Below are 23,277 nucleotides of genomic sequence, written 5' to 3' on the forward strand. Positions count from 1 at the left end.
TTACATCCGCCCCACGTTCAATTAACAATTTGGCAACATCTACATTGCCGTAATGTGCAGCAATATGCAGCGGTGTAAAACCCGATTTGGAAACAATGTCGGGATTAGATTCATGCTGTAGCAACATGTTTGCCGCCGTTACATCATTTTTCTTGGCTGCAATGTGTAAAGCAGGTAAACGAACTTTGCCACGAACATCACTTTCCAGCAATACCGCTACAACTTTGTCATGACCTTGTTGCATGGCAACGGCCAGAGGTGTAAAGCCATCCTAAAAATAAACAAACATTAGATAAATCGGTTTATCAAATACTCATGTAAAATTACGCATACGTACTTCGGTTGCCAATGAAGGATTTGCCCCCTTAGAAAGTAAAAATCTTACACAGGCATCATGATTCTCTTGAGCGGCCATGTAGAGTGGTGTAAACCCATTTAATGATTGAATATTAACATTCGCATTGTACTGAATAAGTAATTTTATAACTTCCTTTTGACCAGCTAACGACGCTATATGCAGCGCCGTGTTTCCTTTTTTCGTAGCATTATCGACCCGTATACCTCGTCTCAATAGCTCAGCTACTATATCAATGTAACCATCCTTGGCTGCCAAATGTAACGCATTTAAGCCATTCTAAAGATTAAAAACATTGTTAATTTAACAATATTATATAGTAAACTTTATCTTAAAATTCTTTAATTTTTTGCAATTATTTTTTTTTTAATTCTGCATAATCGCTTTTATCCATTACAATGTAATGTACTTTTCATTTGCTATATGTATGTGCATTTGAACCACTCACAGAAATGGCTTGATTTACACATTCCAAATATAAATTTTTTATACCCTTCACCATAATATTTATAAAAAAACGACTTTTTGTAAACCGAAAATTGACCATTCCTACAAAACCGGTTTGCGGTTAACCGAGAATATAAACGGTTCAACCGGAATGTAGGGAAATATTTAAAATGTACTAATATTTAGTTGGAAGAGGACATTTTGCGAAATATTATGAATTGCTGAATAAGATATTTGCACTTTTTAATATAGATTTTTACAGTAATATATCGTTGTCATTGATTAGTTAGGTACATTGTCATACATATGTATGAATGTACTTAATATGAAAAAACTAAAAACAATGTTTTTGAAAAGGGCGCCATTTCCCTACCAACGATTGAAAATCTTGATCTCAGTACTATATGTAAACAAATATTGTTTTCACTCTTTTCGAAATTGATCTCACAAATTCCGTAACTTCGAGATTTTTGCGGGAAAAATAATTAAAATTTTTGTTGAAGTATAAGAGGGGCATATAAACTCCAAAATAATCTAAAAAATTCTGAAATGGATCAAACTCAAACATTTTTTGTGACTATTTTTCTGTATAACCTAAAAATTACGAACATTTTTAAAAGCGAAGAGGCCTATCGAACTCACTTCAAATTAATGTGTGGACAAAAATACTCTCCAAAAATTTTAAAATCATTTTAATGCCAACTTTTTACTTATTTCCTGAAATTATAAATTATCATTTTATATATGTACATCAAATATATTTAACATTTCCCAACTTTTGTTTAACAATAATATTTAAAATTTTCTATTCAATTTTTTTTTAAATGTGAAACACAATAAAAAATAAAAAACATAGAATATCGCACTAAAAATTATTATTATTTTTTTTGAGACGGCCGAGATATAAAAATCTGATACCACGGTTAACCGAAAATCGATGTTTTCAAAAAACCGGTTGACGAAAAATATGCAATAAAACTAGTATAGTCGGGCGTGACCGATCATCCCTTTTCGGGGGGTTCTGTTGTATGGGTGCTTCGTGAAAAAATTTACCGATTTTAACCATTTTTTTATCTTGAAAAAGTTACCTTTTATGGGTTCTCACCTTATCTGGGCTTTACATACTTAATTTCATGTTTCTAAGTTTAATATTATAGAAAATTCAAAAGTACCTTTTAAGGTTTATGGGTTCTCATCTAATTCCGACTCCACGTACTTAATTTCATGTTTCTAGTTTCAATATTACAAAAAATTCAAAAAGTACCTTTTGAAAAACAAAAGAGTACCAAAAATCCCTTTTTTAGGTTCTCTTAATCAGGGCTCTGCATATCTAATATCATGTTTCTAGGTTTAATATTATAAAAAAGTATCTTTCAAAAAGCGAAAAAGTACCAAAAGGTTCCCTTTTATGGATTTTTATATAATCAGGGCTCTACACACCTAATTTCATTATGAACCGATTGTAAAAAAATCTTTAAATAGCTATTTTTTATACAAAATTAATATTTGTGACAAATTTTGTATGGCTTAAATTATTTGGTAATGAGTTATATACATTTATGTGATCTTCGGAGGGGACCTGTATGGGGCTACGACCAATTAATGAACTATGGAAGCTATGACCAATTTTGTGTAACAAATAATTAAATTCACAGTAACAATTCTGATTGTGTAATATTAGTGCCAAATTTTTAATGGATAACAATATTTTGAATTATACGCATTTTTTTGTATGGTAGCTATGACCAATAATGGACCAACCCAGAATTTTTTTCTCTGAATGAATTCTTTTCCATTAAACATTAATTTTTAAAATTTTATAAAGATATCGACTTTTAAACGGAAGTTTTTACAGATTAAAGCTCTTGTATAGAAATATGATTGATGATTCTCATAGATTTATCTCGCATAGTTTTTGTCAAAATTAAATTAGAATGTGTAAAAAATATAATTTTTTCCGGGTTAGTTTTAAAATTTTGATTTATAACTTTTCTGTACTTGAACCGATTTTGCTTATTTTCAATGCCAAACTGCCTAGGACAATAATAAATATTAATTTTTGTTCCTTCCTCTTAACGTGAGAATATTTTATACAGACAGACGGACGGACATAGCTAGATCGACTTAGAATGTGTATATACCCTCTATCACAAAAAAATTGCTTTACTTACAGCATTGCAGGTATTGATATCTGTAATTTGGCCACTCTCTAAGAACTCCACCACTTTACTTAGTTCACCACTGCGAGCAGCTCTTAAAAATGATATTGTAACATCATTCTGAAATGTAAGAAATTAAATATATTATTTTAAAATCAAAATTTGTAGTAAAAATTAGGAATTAGGTCTTTAGGAACCTTTAAAAATGTATTAAAGAATGCGTAATTTCAAAATAAATTGACCAAAAAAGGTTGTTTTAAGTTTTTATTCTCTTCGATTTTTTATAATAAATCGAAATTAATGAAACTTGGTAGATATAACTTAGCTTTAAGTCCAAGTAAATTTTTTTTATTAATATCGATACGTTATTACAGAATCAAATAAAATTTTAAGATTTACATTACAAGAGATCGCACTATGGTTGACAGAGCAACTCTGACACGAAAAGTATAATTAAATAATTAAATAATAAAAATAATTAATTATACTAATGGCTGCGATAAACATTGAAAGCGGTCGAAATGTCTGTAGAATGACCCAATAATAAATTAACATAGTCCTTTAAAATTAAATTAAAAAATTATCTACATAATTGAATATTTTTATTATAAATTTTCTTAATTTCTTAATAATTTTTCTAAAATAAAGAAAATTTACTTGATGATCTTTGAAAAGAAATCATGGAAATAAATATACAGCCTATATTTCTACAACAAGTTTTTTGGGAACATTGTTGTGTTCTCAAGTATTTCTAATAAGTTCTTCAGCGACAGTTATAGTTGAACTAGTGCTTAGGGGCACGTATTAATTCTAGAACTCGTTGAAAATCTTAAAAACAGTTATTTTTTTATATAGAAAATCATTTCACATAAACAGGAATGGTTTATAATATTTGAGAAGAACTAAACATAAAATTAAAGTGAAAGAAGTGAAAATCATAATTTTGTTTATAACCATGCAAAAGTTATTTTCAAATATGAAAAATCTATGCGTACAGGAAACTGTGGACCATTAGTATTAATTCTGTGTACTCAGTTTTTCATAATCGGCTCTTTAAAGGACTTTAAAGCTTAAAAGACAACCGATTTCAAAAGATGAATTTCAAATTTATATTAAAAAGTTGGCATTTATATTAATTTCAAATGAAGGTGAGTTCCTCTGCTTCGAAATAATATAATTTATTTCAAATCATCAAGATCATCAAGAAAGAATTGGAATTGGATAATATATATGGATAGAATGTACAGATTACCAGCTTCCATTTGACACCAATATTAGTCTCATAAAATGAATATAAATATTTTAAATATTTGTTTGCAGTCCTTTGAACTTTGAAATCCTTTTATAAGGACATAAAAATCGGAGTACGCAGAATTGCTATAAGTGTAATCTATTTTCACATGCTTATCAACTTTTCCATATTTGAAAGCTTTTTTTAAAATTGTTACAGGGTGTAATATGAAGAAAATTATTGTAAAAAGCAATAGTAACACCTAGTTTCCTTCTGTTCGAATAACCAATTAATTTTTAATTATCCGATTATTAACCGGCTATCGTGAAACCTCAAATAATTATTTGTCGAATAAACCGAATAAGACAAAAATTTGCAGGTATATTCCTTTTTTCTATCTTTTTTGGGTATTTATAAAAAATTTTTTACATTAAATTTTTTCATAAACTTATTGACAATCACTTCATAAATGTTTTCAAATATTTTTTTTAAGTTTCATTTGTTTTGATAATAATACAAATTAACAAATTAAAAAAGCAAAATAATTTAAAAAACGTTGAATACAAATTGATTCTAAGCCGATTGGGTATAGGACGAATATTTTTGTATGTTACAAACATCAGCACAAACCCAATATACCCTCCCCACTGAAGTGGTGTAGGTTATAAAAATAGAACACGGTTGACCTTAATATAGTACTTTTCGCTTATAGTCACAACCATTAAGTGCACATTAATTGTGGTGGACTATATCGCTAAAGTGACTAAAAACAAGATTTATGAATATAAAAATGTATTTAAAAATTAATGTTAATTGCACAAATAAATAAATTGTTCATAAGTTCTTTGCATTTTAAAATACTTATTGAAATAGTTATTTTAAAAACCAAGATATCAACTTTATTTGCAAATTGTTTTCAAAAAACTATTTTATTTCAATAATTTTCCATTCACTGAACCTAAAATTTTTTCATCCATATCTAAAAACTCCTTTTTTAAAATTAGTCCAGCTTACGAACGCCTACCTTTAAAGCTATAAAAATTTTGACGAAAAAGGCATGACCTCTAAAAATAGAGATTTGGCGACATCGTTTTAGAAGGTCTTTATTGTATGTTTCGACATTATTTCCAATTACAAAAAATAAGAAGTTATAGTTGGGCGAGGCCGACCATATTAAATCGTACCTTGTCTCAGATATACTAAAGCCATTTACTGTGTAATAAAACTGTGGATATTTAAGTAAAATTTTTATGGGGGCTTTTTAGAGGGGCTAGGGTCAAATGAGGCCCCATAATTATAAAGATAATCAGGAACTTCAAGACTAGTATAGAACTTGGTTTTGCAGGTTTTTGTCGAGATACGAATATATTAAACATAATTATGAACTTAAAAACCCTATTTGGCGGGTTCAGTTCTATGGGGCCTAGGTGAAATAATGGACGATGTTAACTATTTTCAATAGGCTTCGTCTACAATACAATAAAAGATCATGTGGAAAATTTCATTGAATTATCTCCAAAATTGCGACCTGTAGTTTGATTACAATGTTTACAAGCCCTATTCGAGGTTACAGTTGTATGGGGGCTAGGTGAAATAATGAACCGATCTTAACCATTTTCAATAGGGTTCGTCTTTACTTGTTAAATAAATATAAATATTATGAAAATTACATGTGTTTTTATCTATTAACTTCTACGTTAACATTTCTAGCAACATAGAAGTTTATTTAGTTTTAAGAACTTTATGTGAAATAGTATTAAACGTCTTTTAAAGCATACGTTCGCTGTTGTTATATCATTAAACTGTGGGTGATTAATTATTTTATTTTGTTTGCGATTTCGAAAACTAATATTTTTGGAATATTTTTTCGATTATGACTATATCCTGAATTATTTTTATATAAATTGCAAATGTGAAAAGTGCTTATATCAAAAATTGTAAAGTAAACTTTTTGTATGATATTGATTCAATCAGACATTTAAAACTAATAAAACTGATCATATCAGTAATGTGACTATAACTTATACTAGGCTTAGGACACAAATAAAAATAATTGAAAAAATTTAATAATTTGAATAAAAAGATTGCAAAACCAATAAAAATCAAGAACAGGATACAGAAGTTTGTGCGTGTCGTTCAAGCGTCATTTTATGATATTTTCTTTTTTATTTGAAGATTTTAAAGTTTTTCTCTTTTTAGTTCTTTTCTTTTGACTTAACAGGGGCAGAGAATTGACAATTTTCCCTACTGATTCTACCTTTCTATGGTTGTATCATGGTACAAACTACTAACACATTTTTAGAGATAGGTACTGCTGTCAAAGAGTCGGACTACTTGTTATACTTTGGCACAAACAATTTATTATAAAGCTTACCTAATATGGGCTTAGCGCCTAATAGACATTTTTGAGTCGTGTTGGCATAATTATTTTACTTAATGTACAATGTACATAAAATCTAATATAACAAAATCTAATATCTAGCAAAGATTTGCAAAACAAATAGTTATAGTTTTAATTACAAATATTGGTTTACGGATCATTTAAAATAATTATTTAGCATTGTTTACTATAGAAGCATTTCAATATTATTATTTAAATACTCTTTTAACAGGCAGATATTGTGTTAATTGATTTTAATTCAGAAGGTAAACTGTTTTATTTCTTACTACCACTGTAATCAATACGCTGCTTAGTTCTTTGAAGTATACATATTGGGTACTTTAGATTCAATGCATTTCTTGAATTTGAATACGGTTAAAGTTCGGTGACCAAGTCTGCGTAAACTTTTAAAAACTTATATCAAAAGCCAAGCCATTGGTATTGGTAAACCATATATCTTTATATAAGGAAACTGTTTGATATAATCTAGGCAGATTATTAATTATTTTTAGTGCCTTATTTTACATACATTGTAAAGATTTAAGAATAGTGTTATTTTTGTTGTAAGCAATCGTAGCGATCGTATTAAAGCATGAAATATCAACAATTTAGTTTTCTCATTTAATTTATTTTTTAGTTTATATAAAATTCCTGGAGCAATTTTCCGCTTAAGTTCAGTTACATGTAAATCCTACAAAAGGTTACTTTGTAATGTGATTTCAAGATATTTGATAGATTGAATTTCATTTCATACTTGATGAATTAGACCTAAAACGAATTAACTTTGTTTTATCTGGATATATAACAAGTCGATTTAAACGCGCGAATTCAAATACTAATGCTGAATCTTTCTCATTGTGAGTTTTTAATACTAAATAATAAAATAAGCTTACATCATCAGCAAACATGAAAAGTTTACCAGTTAAATCAAGGTTGTTTAGATCATTTAAATATATTGGAAAAAAGTAATGGGCCTAGTCCACTTCCCTGTGGCATTCCAAACTCCACTGACCCTATAAAACTTTTGGAATTATTGATTTGAACATATTGCTTTCTTTTAAAAAAATAACTTTAAAATAGTAATAGTTCCTTTCCCTTAACTCCATATAGTGATAATTTCTGTAGCAGAATTTGAATATCTACCAGTTCAAAAGCTTCAAAAGCGAAAAATCAAAGAATATGCACGCAACTCCCTTTAAACCATCATCTAAGCCTTTACAGCATTGTTGCCCAAAATCTCGATTCCTTATCAGAGATTGACAATGAGTATGTATGAAACAAGTAATGCAAATATATACTCATAAATTTTGAATACAATGTATGTCCACACAAGTTTCATTTTGAGTATCTTCACAATGAAATATAATTACGTATATTCAATACGCGTATAAAACATTTATGGGCTTATTCGCTATTCAAAAGCATAGCTAGCTGGTATGTATGATCTCAAATTAATAAAAGCAAAGAATATGTTGGGAATTCCTTTTATTCAAACATTTCAACAAAATACCCAAACGAAAAAACGAGTCTTTCGATTTATAGTTCTCTACAAAAATATTCATTCCTGACGGTAAAATTAGTAAACTATTTTCTTTAATACTGTTTGAGTTCTTCATCTTTTGATTTTTGCTCATTCTCATTAAAGTTTTTTAAACGCCTCCCATGTTTAACAATTTGCCAATTCCTCCAGCAATAATCCATGCCCCTTCATGAACAGTTTGCCGTAACCTTTCAGCACTATTCATTTGTAGCCTACAGAAGTAATGATTTTAACATAGGTTATTTATCTTTTTTTATTTGATTCCAAATTCATTACTTCTGAAGTCATTAAATTTTGAAATTATTGCTATAAGAACTATAACAGGATTCCATCCCGATCGAAAGAGGAATTTTTTGGAATAAAACCACTTTTAATTTTAAAATCGGATGTTTTAAATAATTGTGTTTTTATACTCTACACCACTATAGTGGGGAGGGTATTATGCGTTTGTGCTGAAGTTTGTAACACCCAAAAATATTGGTCCTAGACCCACCTTAAACCTTGTGCGCACGCTACAGGTCGCAATGTTCAAGATAATTTGATGAAATTTGTCACATACTCTTTTTTTGGTTCAAGGACGACGCTATTGAAAATGGTTGAAATCGGTCCATTATTTCTCCTAGCCCCATACAACCGTACCACCGAATCGGGCTTTTAGGCCAAAAAATTATAAATAAATGTTATTCATTTTAATCCGTAGTAAATTTATGCGAATTACTAAAAAATTGCACAAACTATTTATTATACCCTACACCACTTTAGTGGGGAGGGTATATTGTGTTTGTGCTGATGTTTGTTACATAGAAAAATATTCGTCCAATACCGACCTTAAAGTATCCCAATCAGCTTAGAATCATTTTCTGAGTCGATTAAGCTATGTCCGTCCGCCCGTCTGGCCGGCTGGCTGTCCATGTAAACCTTGTGCGCAAGGTATAGGCCGCAATCGGTCCATTATTTCGACTAGCGCCCATACAACTGTACCCCCCAAATAGGGCCTTTTGGCTTATAATTGATTTAAATGATCTATTATGTTAACAAAAGTCGAAAAAACTTAGTTTTATAGAACTGACACTACCGATTTTTGTAATGATCGGGCTTCATTTGACCCTCTCCCCAATACAAACTCCCCTTCAGAAAATGATTTAAAGGTCAAAATTCACTTACAAACACTAATAACACTTTTAAATTCTACATAAATAATATTGAAGAAGATATAACTCCCCCTACCAACAATTTTAAGGATAGGGCCATATTTTGCCCTACTCCCCTTTAGGCCCTCTTAAAAAATCTCTTTTTTTGCCAAAAAAAAGTAAAAATATTCCGATATAAAGTTAAAAAAAAACAAACCAAATGCTTTATTTTTTTAAATAATCCCCATTTTTAACATACATACTGACTGGTATCATATGGTCGGCTACGCCCGACTATACATTCATACTTGTCTTAAATATGTATCTATTATAGGGAACTTTTTACTAATCAATTGAGAGTACAAACATCCCACAATTGCAAATAAAATTATTAAAACTTGATCTTATCATACCTTAATTTTTAACAATTTCAATTGGAGTGGTTTGGTCAAATTTCTATAGAGATCATTATATATTTCTTATACGACAATAGTAGAGACCTACACGGTATTATAAATACTCAATATTGACTGATAAAAAGTAATATGTATATTAATTGATAATTAATTTTTAATAAGTAAATAATATATAATATTCTAACCCCCTTATTCACAAACAACATTTTGATTTTATTAAAGGTTTATAAAACAAAATTTCCATACAAAATACTGTTTATAAAATAAAAATTTTGTTTGTGAATAAGGGGGCTTACCCTTATTTTTCAATTCATGTATAATTTTTAATAAATTTTATCTTATAATACATATTTACTTCACATGAAGAGATTTTTGGGCATGTGGGATTGTCTTTTTGTAAGGTAAATTAAAAAAACACCGTGGCCACATGTAAATTTTTTGACAGAAGTATCTACTTTTGTTGCTTTTGTAGAATTGACTTCACCTTATAAGTGTACCCTGGTTAATACCATCAACAAAAATATTGGTATCACCATAAAATTTTGGACATACATGTATATATAGCAATAAATTTTGAATTTTATTGTGAAGGAATGGCAATGTGCACAGAAGAAGTGTTTCAAAAAGATATAAAACACAAAAATTGCTTGAAAACTTATTGCAAATTCCCAAGGTCATTAACGTGTCTCACAGCACATGAATTCAAAATGTGACAAAAAAATTACTTATTTTTGAGATATATTCTAAAAAAACATTTTTTATACTTTAAATATATTAACAATTACTCGAATAACAGTTTTTGTCTGTATATGATAACGCGAACTTGTTGTCAGCTAAGGTCAAAAAAAATTTTTAACGGCCGTTTTAAATCTCCAATTTCAGTTTTTTTTTTTGAAACTTTAAACTACTTTTAAAATTTTTAGAGGACCTCACGGGGATTTATAGACCACAGATAAGTGAATAAAACGGTTAAAAAATTAGATCAATAATTTTTACATTTTAAACAAAGTATTTTCAGAGTATTTATGTCCAGATAATATAAAATATATTTTCTAAATTTTATTCAAAAGCACATTCTTAACCTTTAGTAGGTGTTTCTCTTCAATATTACTTCATATTTTCTCCATCACATCTGGAATCTGAGATATTTTTGTCCCCTTTCGAGACTTTATAACAGCGCCATGAGTGCTTTCTTCATCAAATTATATCAAACATTTTAACATTGAGGGATGGACACCATATCAACATATAACGCCCATTCCAATATAAACATGTATAAATGTATTTCAGAAATTACAAACTTTTATAAAAAATATATTTTAGTACTTTGATTGAACTAAAAATATGGGTGAGAGAATCCCATAAGACCTCTTGAAATAATGAAACAGTGAGTAGAACCACGAAAATCCTATCGGGTGACCCTGATGAGAGCAATGCGGAAAATCTCCTCAAAATGAGCAAGTCTGAAGTTAGTATGATAGTACATATTCTGAGTGAACACACAGGATTACGAGCACATTTATGCAAAGTTGAACGTGCGAATTCAGACGTATGTAGAGAATGTGAAGAGTGAAACTCTGGAGCACTTTCTTTGCCACTGCCAGGCATTCGTCGAAGTTAGATCCAAGTATCTTGGAGGTGATGTTATTCCGGAAATAACATTCCTGACTAACACTGATTGGAAGATTCTTAGAAATTACGTTAAGGAAACTGAGTTTCTGAACACTGAAAAATAATTCATTCAGTTCTTTTTTTTCATGCTAAGGAGCGCACAACAGGCCCGATTGTGGCCTAGGTGTATTTCTTCAGAAATACACCTCATAACAACCTAACCTAAGTACTTTGAGATCCAAAAAAGTACTCTTTGAAATATTTTTTGATACTGAAACAAAATCACTTTTTCCATCCCTGATGTGGCAGAATTTAATGATCAATATCTCAAATGAAATCAAGTTTTTTGACTAGGGATATTTTTATTTAAATTTAACTGAAATATTTTAAAAATATTGTTCACATTTTCAAATAGCCTCCACATAAGTTAAAGTTAAACAGATTTAACACTCATAACTATTTTAAACATACGAGTATATATGCGTCTCTCTACCAAATTTTAAGGGGATCAGTCTATAATTGACCCTACTCCACATATAAGGTCTCCTTTAGAAAATTACATTAACACAAACTACCGGCTTTAAAATACAAATATAGCGATGAAATCCGACATGAATAAGTACTTTTTCGTTGTACTCGACATAATCGTTTATCACATAATCGCGACACTTTATTCGAAACAAGCGGTTTGATAGGTAAGACTCCAGTATTTTATGGATACTAGATGGCAGTAGGCATTTTATTTTAAAGACTTGTCAAAAGCCTGGGCAATGCCTGGAATATTGCCGAAAAGTACTTTTTGAGTTCAAAAGATTTTCTTATCTCTCTAATTAATTATCAGGTCATAACCGGAAGATTGGTTCGGTTGGAACACTTTACTTAAATGTTCAGCGAATACAATGGCTTTGACCCTCTACCGGTGGTTTGATATTTTTTGCTGACTTCCAAAGGGAGAAATTTGTTTGCTTTGTATTAAACTTTTTATGTAGTTACGGTTTATGCGATCCTCTTCGGATTGAAGGGCTCTTTTTAGATTCTAGCTTGCAGCAGAAAGCCTTAACTTTGTGTGGATATGACTACAAATGTATATTTTAATTTTCAACAAATCAGTTGATGTGTTATACGGTCCGCAATAATTCATGATTATTGGAGAATGGTCAAACATAAGTCATATGGAATTTCATTAGAAAATGAATTTCTGTTAAGGTTTTTTATTATTGCTCGGAAGGCCAATAATTAGGATGACAATGTGATATACATGTGTCTATTTTTAGGTTAATTAAAAAAATTTCTAAGACATAGTGTTTCATTCTATTCCTAATTAAAATGCCAGTACCACTATGTGCCTTACCATCAGGATGATTTGTAAAATAAAATGTATAACCTGAAATATAGAAATTGTATTTGTACTTGTCTCCCATATTAACATTACATCGATATTCTTCTCACGAACAAAGTAAACAAATTTTTAAACAATTCATTTTCTCGTAAGAAGATTTGTATCATCTGGTTCTGCGCTTTTAACTGCTCTTGTATAGTAATTTACATTCACATGTATTATAGTTTTGTGAATTCTTTAAATGTAAATTCTAGATTAGGCCACAGTTTTTCAATCAAAACCATCATTTTATATAAAAAAAATTTCTAAAACTGTAACTAAATGAATTAACTAAATACTCAATTAAACTAAGGTAAATTGTAACAAACGGTAATGTAGGGGACATATATTATATAAACAAGGATAAGTTGTCTGTCAAAGCGTTGACTTTTTGAATTAAATTGCCCTTCATCTTATCACCATGATTTGGTTGACTAAGATTTTTACATACTGTGTTTCTCATAAGTATTCGAATTTAGGTATACTATGAAAAGAAACCAAATTTAATAAATTTTTTGCGTGCAAAATAAATAAATAAATTTGTTATATTATCTAGACAGTCCTTAGGTTTCATATCACACTTTTTAAAATTTCAAAAATTTACATTTACTTAAATTAATTAAGCTTTTTTTAGAAAAAGTCCATAAAATTACCTCACAAAAGTATTCGAATTTTTCCTGTATTTTACATTTCATCATATTATACGAAATATAAAATTGGAATCAAATGGTTTTTTTGCTTAAAATTGTTTAAGGGATTACTATCAACCGAAGGGATATATTTTTGGCCCATTTGGGCCACAATTTTGGGGGATAGTACCATTTTTTTATGTAATATCATTAAAATGGCGATTTTTGGCAATATTTGCACTTTTTTCCAGAGATAAAACAAAAATTCGATATTGGGACTTTAAAGACCCCTTGGCTTACCAAAAAATAATATTTTTTATTAAAAGAACCTGTATTTAAAAGTTCCAAGATATATTAATGGGATCATTCTTCTGTAGCTAATTCAACTTATTGGAACCTTAGTTCATTTTTATAATACTAGGGTAAAACATTTTCGGGGAAAGTTGTTTGGTATATATTCTTTTAGATATCAGCTTTTGTACATTTTAAGTTTTCAATATATTGTAGAAGTATGCAACTCCAAAACATGCCTCGAAGAAACGCCATTCAATATAGTAGAATCATTCTTTTTATAACCATTGGATTACTGGCTGAATATTTCCATATCATTATGGTCTAACTCCAAAATATTGATATCTGGTTAAATATTATTCGCTATGATAAAAATAAACCCAAAAATTTTAGACCTCCAGTGTTATAGTAATGGGCAAAATAAGCGTGAAAGTTATAAGTAGTAAAAACTTAAATCTACTGTAGAGGATGACGTTTTGTTAAGGCATGTTTTGGAGTTGTATTCCGCTACAATGTCGTGGAAATTGAAAATATATATGTGCTAATATCAACATGAATATATACTAGCCAACTTTGCCGGAAAATATCAATCCTAGTGCAACGAAAAGGTGCTTAAGATCCAGATAATTTAATTAGAAACAGAAGAACGATCCCAAAAATACATCATGGAACGTTTAAACACAGATCCCTACAACAAAATATATAACTTTTAGATACCTCAAGGAGTCTTATAAATCTCAATATTAAATTTTGGATTTATCTCTGGAAAAAAGGAAAAAATAAATGAAAATGTGGTTAAAATCCGCCATTTTAATGATATTACTTATAAAGATGGTAAAATCGCCCCAAAATTGTGGCCCAAATGGTCAAAAATATATCCCTTCGGTTGATAGTAACCAATTAAACAATTTTATGCAAAAAAAAAAACATTTGATTCTAATTTTATGTTTCGTATAATACGATGAAATATGAAATACAGGAAAAATTCGAATACTTTTATGGACTTCCTTTAAAAAAAAGCTTAATTAAATGAAGATTTTTTAAGTTATAAAAATTGTGATATGAAACCTAAGGACTGCCTAGATAATATAACAAATGTATTTATTTTGCACACAAAAAATATTATTAAATTTGGTTTCTTTCCATAGAATACCTAAATTCGAATACTTATGAGAGATACTGTAGCTATGAAAATTCCTTTGCATAATTTAAACATTTTCTAATGTTGATGGATGAAATAACAAAAGTGTGTAAAATGTGGTATTTTTATAACCTTCACCTTCATGAAAAGGGTATATATAAGTTTGTCATTCCGTTTGTAATTTCTATAATATAATTTTCCGAACCTATAAAGTATAAATATTCTGGATCCTTATAGATAGCGGAGTCGATTAGAGGTCCCCAGATATCGGCGAGATCCGAATCTTCAATAATTTAGTTAGACATGCTTTCGAGAAGATCGCTATTTAAAATCAGCAAAATCCGAGACAACCTCTGAAAATTCCATCAAAAAATCCACATTTTTTTCATTTTTTTGGTAAAAAAGCAACAACAACACTGTGAATTGGATAAAGATGTACATGTGCGTGTGTAGATGTATTTGGTTTTATTTAGCTGTGTATTTTTTTTTTTTTTTTGTATGTTTGGATGCTGTTGGCGTCATTGAGTTGTGTGTTTTGTTTTTGTGAATTCTGTTCGTATATTTGGATGTAGGTTGGTTTTATTGCGTTGTTTATTTTGTTTTTCTGTGTTTTTCGTTATGTATGTTTAGATGTCTGTTGGTTTAGATGCCTTCTGAATTTTGTTTTTTTATTTCTTTTAGCGTTGTTGTTCATTTTGTTTTGCTTTTGGTGTAATATTAATGTAGTCGGGAAAAAATTTATAAAACTAATGTGTTTAAAATACACTACGGTGAAGGGTATATAAGATTCGGCACAGCCGAATATAGCACTCTTACTTGTTTCTTTTGTTTTTAAAGTTAATCCAGTTATTAATTGAAATTAAAAAATTAATTTACCAATTTTTTACCACAATCTTGAAAAAAATTATTTTAATTAAATTTTGATAATTTTATTAGAATAGTAATGCTCTCAAAATTTAAAAATTTAATTTAAATTGAGTAGATATTTTTAATAAGAACTAAATTTATCAAAATAACATGTTCTTTCATTTAATAGGTATGTCCACAAACAAAAATTTATTTATTAAATAAAAAAAATTGTCCTATGGATTACATTAATAATGGAAACAAATAGAAACATTACTTTAAAATTTAAATAGTATCTTAAATATGTAGATTATCTTCTATAGACAGATATCACAAATGGATCCAATTTGTGTTAAAAATTAAAAATAAAGATCATGAAATACGGGCAGAAAATAGCCTCTTATTTAAAACGATTTATGTGAATTTGCATTCAGTGGACTGACTGTAGACACACTAATTTATATTTTTATCATTAAAAAATTAACTATAAATCATTGGAGTTCACTTTATTGTTTTTGTTATGAATAATATTTATTTTGAATAATGTTTATTCTTGTGTGATAACTTTATAGAAATCAGTTGCATTTAATGTAATTAAACTTATGTCAAAAAAAAAATTATTTAATCGTGATGGTCGTTTTAAAAAAATTAGATTTGATAGATTTATAAATAAATACGTAAATATCTCGAAATAATCCAAATAAAAATTTATTTTAAAAAGGAATCTTTAAGTATAGGATAAGGTATTAAATTAAAATTAATCCTCGAAAGTTGTTTTTGAAAGGTGGTTTAAACTTGAGAAAGAAATGCAAAAGTGTAAACAGCTTATTCAAAAAAATAACAAATTTTTTTCTAAAATAAACATTAAATTTAAGTTTTCATTAATTTTCCTATTATATTTACAATTGTCTTCTTCTTTTTTATAAAACAAGCATTGTTTTGATAACAAACAGTGACGTTTTCTGTTGCTTTGTATTGCAACACTGCGAAGTCTAATCTTGTATTCAACAAAATCAAAGGGGATTGAAATCAGAATCAATTTATTTTAAAATTAACTAATTAGATTATTAATTGGCATTTGATTGCCAACCCGCTCTAAATGTTCGAATTTTCAAAAGATAAAAAATATAATTTAAATTTTATTTCTACGTTTAATGGTTTAAAAGATACAGATTTTGGCAAAAATGGGATAAATTCCAATAATATATATTTTAATATTAATATTTACGAATATTTTATTGTAGTACTTAACAAAGAATTACATTAATATTTTGTAAAACAAATACTAATTCTATAGATCTGTTTTAATTATATATGTAAAACTCCATCGTGTTATTAGTGTTAAAAAGTGAAAGTATTTATACTTACACAAATAAGTTTTGCCTATTTTGGCAAAACTTATTTGTGTAAGTAACTAATAAGTTGAGAATGTGGTTATGTATCTAATGAAAGGTGCAAATTGGCACTGATATGGAAAAAAGAAATTAACGGAATGTTATTTTCTCTACCATATAATTAAAAAATTATGTTATTTTTTATCTTGTCATGTTAAAAACACTTTCTGTGGATGAATGTTAGTATTTACCACTTTCAAATGATAACCAATAAATTATTCTAAATTCAATAGAAGTTTATAGTTTTAACTAAAAACAAATAGGAAAGTTATGTCGGGCACGGCTGACCATATGATACCTTACACCATGAGTATATATAAATTTATTTATTTTTCATAAAGAATCTTTTATGTTGAATTTTTAACGTATTCGAACGTGTTTAAGTTAATTATTGATGAAAAACTAATTTAAGGGCTTATTATATTAGGAAAAATACTATATTTTTATATAATAGTTAGTTATGCAAAATTTCATTGATACTAACGATTATACGTACATATATACATACAAACATACATGCATACATATTAAGAAAATATAAAATCCGAACATTTGAGATAATATATTAATGAAATAAACAAATGTGTTTATCTTGAAGTAATAAAACAGAGTCCTCAAATTTTGTCGCAGCCTCTAAAAAGTGGGTGGACTAGCGTTAAGGGCGTGGCACCTCCCATATAAATTAAATACATAAATTCGTTTATCTTGGAAAGTATTACAGTTAGAGTCTTAAATTTTTGCACGAATAACTTCAACATCCATGTAAACATTTTGGGTATTAAATTGGCGACAATCCATGAGGGATTCCGCACCTCCCATATTAATTAAATATTTTGGGTAATAAATTGACGGTCTACCCATGAGGGGAACGGCACCTCCCATATTAATGAAATACAAAAATTCGTTTTTCTTTAGATAATATAACAGATGGAGTCCTCAAATTATGTAGGGAGCACTTTAGTGTCGATATGATTATTTAGGAAAAAGTGGGCGGACTAGCGTTAGAGGCGTGGCACCTCCCATATAAATTAAATACAAAAATTCGTTTATCTTGGAAACTATTACAGTTAGAATCATAAAATTCTGCACAAATAATTTTAACATCAATGTAAACATTTTGGGTATTAAATAATATACATGAGGATAATACATGAGGGGAGCGGCACCCCCCATATTAATTAAATACAAAAATTCGTTTATCTGTGAAACTAATACAACTAAATTCTTAAAATTTTGCACGAAGAACTTGAATTTTCATCTGAAAAATTTAATATAACATATTGTTTATCTTGGAATATATAGAACTAAATTCATCAAATTCTGCACAAATTACTTCAATATTCATCTGTTAGATAATTCATACAACATCTCTAAACTATTGAGGTTAGAAGCACATCGGGTATTAGCTAGTACATACATAAAAAAATGAAAAAAAAATGATTTTCTTTCTTTAAGTGATCTGAAAGATGTATATAAGTGTATAAAGAGTTTACAATTTTTAAAAAACGAACGTTATGTTAAAGATTTTAAATAACAAGCTTCTTCTTATTTTTTTGCTGTTATGGGCTGCTTTTTGTTTTGCTTCGTTTGTGAATGCTAAGAAGGTAGAAATAGCCTAACATGACATAGCAAAGTCTAGTGTGCAAACTTCCACCGAGTTAATTTGTATGGAGGCAAGGTCAAATAAGGACCGATCATTACAAAAATCGGCAGTATCATTAATACTTATATACGATTTATTTGTGCTAATTTTTTATCAAAATATCTCGCGCCATCCTGCAGTCTTAACCGACTCCGAAAGTCATTCTGAGTCAATAGGAATACTTTAAGGTGGGTATAGGATCAGTATTTTTGTGCGTTACAAACATTAGCCCAAACGTATAATACCCTCCCAATAATGGTGTAGGGTAAAATTTAAAGATAGACACCTTACCTATTATCACCACAAACAAAAATATGAATGTATGAATGTATAAGATTAATTTTGGTTTTAATTAATTTCGCAATATATTTATTTAATTTGGTCAAAAAAAGATGATTTCTACAAGGGGGTTCATATGGCGGTAGGGGTAAATATAGGAATATCCTTATAGATTTTGGTAGAGAAATTTACGTCAAAGTTATTTATGTACAATTTAATCGTTTTATTAGTATTAATGAGTGAATTTTGATCTGCAAGTAATTTTCTTCTGTCAATAGAAGAGTACGTGCGAACTTCACCAAATTATCTTGAAAATCTGAAAGTGACTTTGTATGGGGCTAAATTCAAATGTAGAGCATACACAGTCCTAAAAACGGAATTTTGAGTAATGTATTTAAATTAACATCAGATAATTCCAAAAAAAAATATCAAAAATATAGTATATAGTTTCTTTTTAGAAACCATTGACCTAAAACATAATTAAATTCATTGTTATAGAACTATCTCTAATTTATTTTAATGGTGAGCTCTAAATATTAGCGTGATGATGCAATTGTACTCATGGCAAAAACGAGTTTTACCTGACTGGTCAGGTTAAAAGTTGCTGCTCGTCTTTTTAATATTTTAAATCTAGTTTTTTGTTTTTCATTTCAATTCATATTATTATGTCAATAAGAATGGCGTCATCTAATATTTTAATTCACAGATATTTTTGTTGGTTTATAGGTGGGAATAATGTTCGTTTTTAAGTTTAAATAATAATGTATGCTTAGTTGTATAAATATTTCTGGTTATAAACAAAAAAAAAACTTACCTGTTTTGAATGTTGTTGTTGTGAATTTGCATTATTTACATTGTTATTAATATTGTTGTTATTTTGATGGAAATTTCGTTCGTTTGTCAGATTTATTTTATCCATTTGTAGATTGTGATTTTGAGAATTTGTCTTCAATGAATTCACAACGTTACCATTTTGCATTTCATCTAATGTCATTGTTTTTTCCAATTAAAACACTTGATTTTTATATGATTTGTTTGCTCTTTTATATTAATATATAATACAACTCACTCTTTCAGAGAATTTCCTAAATGTTGAAATAAGTAAAACAAATAAACACATGTTTGTACATTTGTTTGTTGGAAATGATCATTATATACATATGCAACGTATTGTTTGAAACCTAAACAACTTTTTTGACAACGTATACAAAGACCTGTATTTATTTTATTTTAATTGATTTATTTGAGATAACCTACTTGATTTCTATAATGTTATGTCTCTTTATTATAAAAAAACACAAATGTTTAATTCTATTTCGCTCTGTGTAACAAAAAATAAAAACTGAATTAACTTCTTTAATATAGGTTCGAAACTTTAGGAACTTTTTGCTCTTCGTATGTAAAGATTTGTTCCTCATGAGCTGCCAACATGGGTAGGTATGGAGTCCCAATCGGATTTGAAGCAATTCTCCAGCAGCTTTGTTTTTTAAAACGGCCAATTGTGACTCTGCGTTTCAGAACAACCAAAATTATTTCCTTAACAACCGTTTGCTAAAATTTAATTTCGATTTTTATAACTATGTATTTTTATTTGGGTTTGTTTTTCACACAGAAGGAAAATATTTTCTAAAAAACACTTTATTTTCAGTAAATAATTTTATTAATTCAATAAATGTTTTTTTTTTTTTTTGAGTTTTATTTATATGCCAGCATATACATCAATAAAACAAATTTTGGAATTTACTAAAATGAATTAATATAATTCTTACTTTTTTATAACATTTAATGTATAAGTGTTTCAGTTTTCACAGTACAAAATAATATAGTGAAATAAAATTTTTTTAAGAATGTATATAAGCACTTTTTGTCACTCCATTTGTAGCACGTCGAAATATTGGTCGTAGGCCCACAAAAGTATAAATTTTCTGGGTCTTTATTAAATTCAAAGGCGATCTAGTCACGTCCAATCGTATCTCTGTTGAAAGCACGATTGGGTTCGAATGGAAAGATCTAGCGAGTTAAAATTTTCTGAAAATATTCTTTATAGGTAAGGTTTCTTTGGAATTGCAACATGAACAAGATCGGTCTACAATTTCGCATAGCCCCCATATAAGTGGACTTAAAATACGAGTAATGCGGAGAAAATTAAAAAAAATGCATAGAAATTTAATCTTCCTAACGAATTCAATGCGAATGGGTAGGTAACCTACCCTACCCGATATTATGGTCCACTTAAAGATATGAGTACAGCGATAAAATTTTACAAAAAATAAGTTTTAAATATGCCAAAATGTTTTTAAGGATCGGTTCACAATTGAACCTAATCCATACCCCTACCATTTTAATAGATATTTAAATAGATTCAATAAGTAATGTTGTGTATTATTACCAAAATACAATAAATAATTTATCTGTTTCAGATAAAATGTTTACTTGAATTTCAGTACAAATACAAATATGTAAAATAATTGTTTAGGAATGTTGCGAATATTTATTATTGTTTTTCGTAAATAGTATAATATTTGAATAAAAAAATTCTGATTTTTTTTTCAATAAAGAAATTTGATTTTGAATCCGTGATAGGTCCCATTTTAGTAAAAAAAAATACTTTGCTTTATGAATATTTTGTTTGAGTTTGATTTTGAATTTATGTTTTTTTGTGTAGCATTAAAAGTGCATAAAAATTACGCCAAAAATGTTACAACTTTTGATTTTAATCGTATATTTTAGAAATTTTATCAAAATTTTTACATATAAAATTTTTTCTACTATATTATTTCAAATTTCGGAAAAATTTTTACTTACAAATAATTCCTTAAAATATACGATTAAAAGAATCTTTAATATATACGATTAAAAGAATCTTATCAAAAGGAAAAATTAAAAATCTTTAAAACATTAATAATTATGTTATTTTTAATTAAAATTTTAAAAATTTTTTAAGCTATAGATTGGCAACAGATTTTAACATAATTTAAATGTTAATCGTATATTTTAAGAAATTATTTATAAGTAAAAATTTACTTAACATATTTTTCCCGAAATTTGAAGTAATATAGTAATTTTATATGTAAAAATTTTGATAAAATTTCTAAAATATATATACATACACACGTACATACATACATACACACATACATACATAAATACATACATAAATACACACATACATACATACATACATACATACATACATACATACATACATACATACATACATACGTACATACATTTCGTTGGCCTCAAATTTTTAAGTTGCTGGTGTTATGCCATTGAAATTGTCTCTCAAAGATCTTTCATTTGACACCAAATTTGCATATGGTTTATTTGATCGTGGTATCTTAGAATCAATTAAACTTTAATTTTAGTTGCGCACATTGACACCTTATTTTTCTTCCATGCAAACATTAAAATACATGAAGTTCTATAATGAATATATAATATTGTCATTGTTTAAATTGTCCCCGTGGACTGTTTAAAAAAACAGATTCTTGAAGTTTGATATAATTTTTATCTTGATTTCAAAAAGCATTTGTTGTATTGTTTTACTTTAAAGAGCCATTTAGTAATATTAATAATATCTATTACAAACATTCATTGTATGACATACATATGTTTGTCAGTAACACTATACACAGACAAATAACAAATGTTTTATTATTAAAAATTATTTAATTTAATTATAATCTTAATGATGTGAAATTATTTGCTGCCAAATATTCCAAAAAATCTAGATTTAAATTAATGTTAAAAATTACATGAAAAGTAGAATCTAAAAAAATGTAGAAAATATTGAAAAAAAAAAACAAAAGTTTAGATAAACATGCCCATGTGTGGTTCAGACAGACAAACATACTACATATACTACATACATACATGTGTACATAAATATAAACGGACAGAGACACCGACATACAGTCAAAGCATTATTCATACATGATTACGTCGTGTTAAATGAGTGAGATCATTTTGAAGTCATATAATGAAAAAACATTCGTACATGAACTAGATATCAAACAAAATTGTATATATAGGATGGTGAACACGCACACATATATGCATTCTTATGTGTGGATAAACAAAAATTACGTCATCATTAGATTTAATTGTGTTTTTAAAATTTGTTGATCAAATATCAAATGAAATTCCTCTGAACTCGAAACTAATACTTAAAAACATAAAAACTGAATGTTTCTAAAAAGATTGAAGTGTAAGTCGCACAAATGTTTTACTCAAAACATATGAGATTTGGAGGTTGTTATACTGGCACAACTCGCAAATTTTCCTGTTGTTGTAATGTTAACTTTGTTGTACAACAGACATAAGCATTTAACATTAACAACTAACAAATAACAAAAATCAAGTGTTCTATCGATATCACTGATGATTTCAATGTAACAAAAATATT

General features: G+C 28.1%; 1 protein-coding gene across 1 annotated transcript in view; it reads right to left on the reverse strand.

The window, feature by feature from the left end:
- Nucleotides 1-23,277, reverse strand: part of LOC124420052 (ankyrin-3-like) — a 29,067-nt gene that overhangs the window by 556 nt on the left and 5,234 nt on the right. Inside the window, exons 2-5 of the mRNA XM_046951673.1 lie at nt 19,684-19,954; nt 2,974-3,081; nt 338-634; nt 5-271 (exon numbers count right to left, since the gene is read on the reverse strand). Coding sequence (XP_046807629.1) covers nt 5-271; nt 338-634; nt 2,974-3,081; nt 19,684-19,863 — 852 coding nt within the window. The 5' untranslated portion in view covers nt 19,864-19,954. The remainder of the gene's footprint in view (nt 1-4; nt 272-337; nt 635-2,973; nt 3,082-19,683; nt 19,955-23,277) is intronic.

This window comes from Lucilia cuprina, chromosome X, assembly GCF_022045245.1.
Source record: "Lucilia cuprina isolate Lc7/37 chromosome X, ASM2204524v1, whole genome shotgun sequence".
NCBI classification, from domain to species: domain Eukaryota; kingdom Metazoa; phylum Arthropoda; class Insecta; order Diptera; family Calliphoridae; genus Lucilia; species Lucilia cuprina.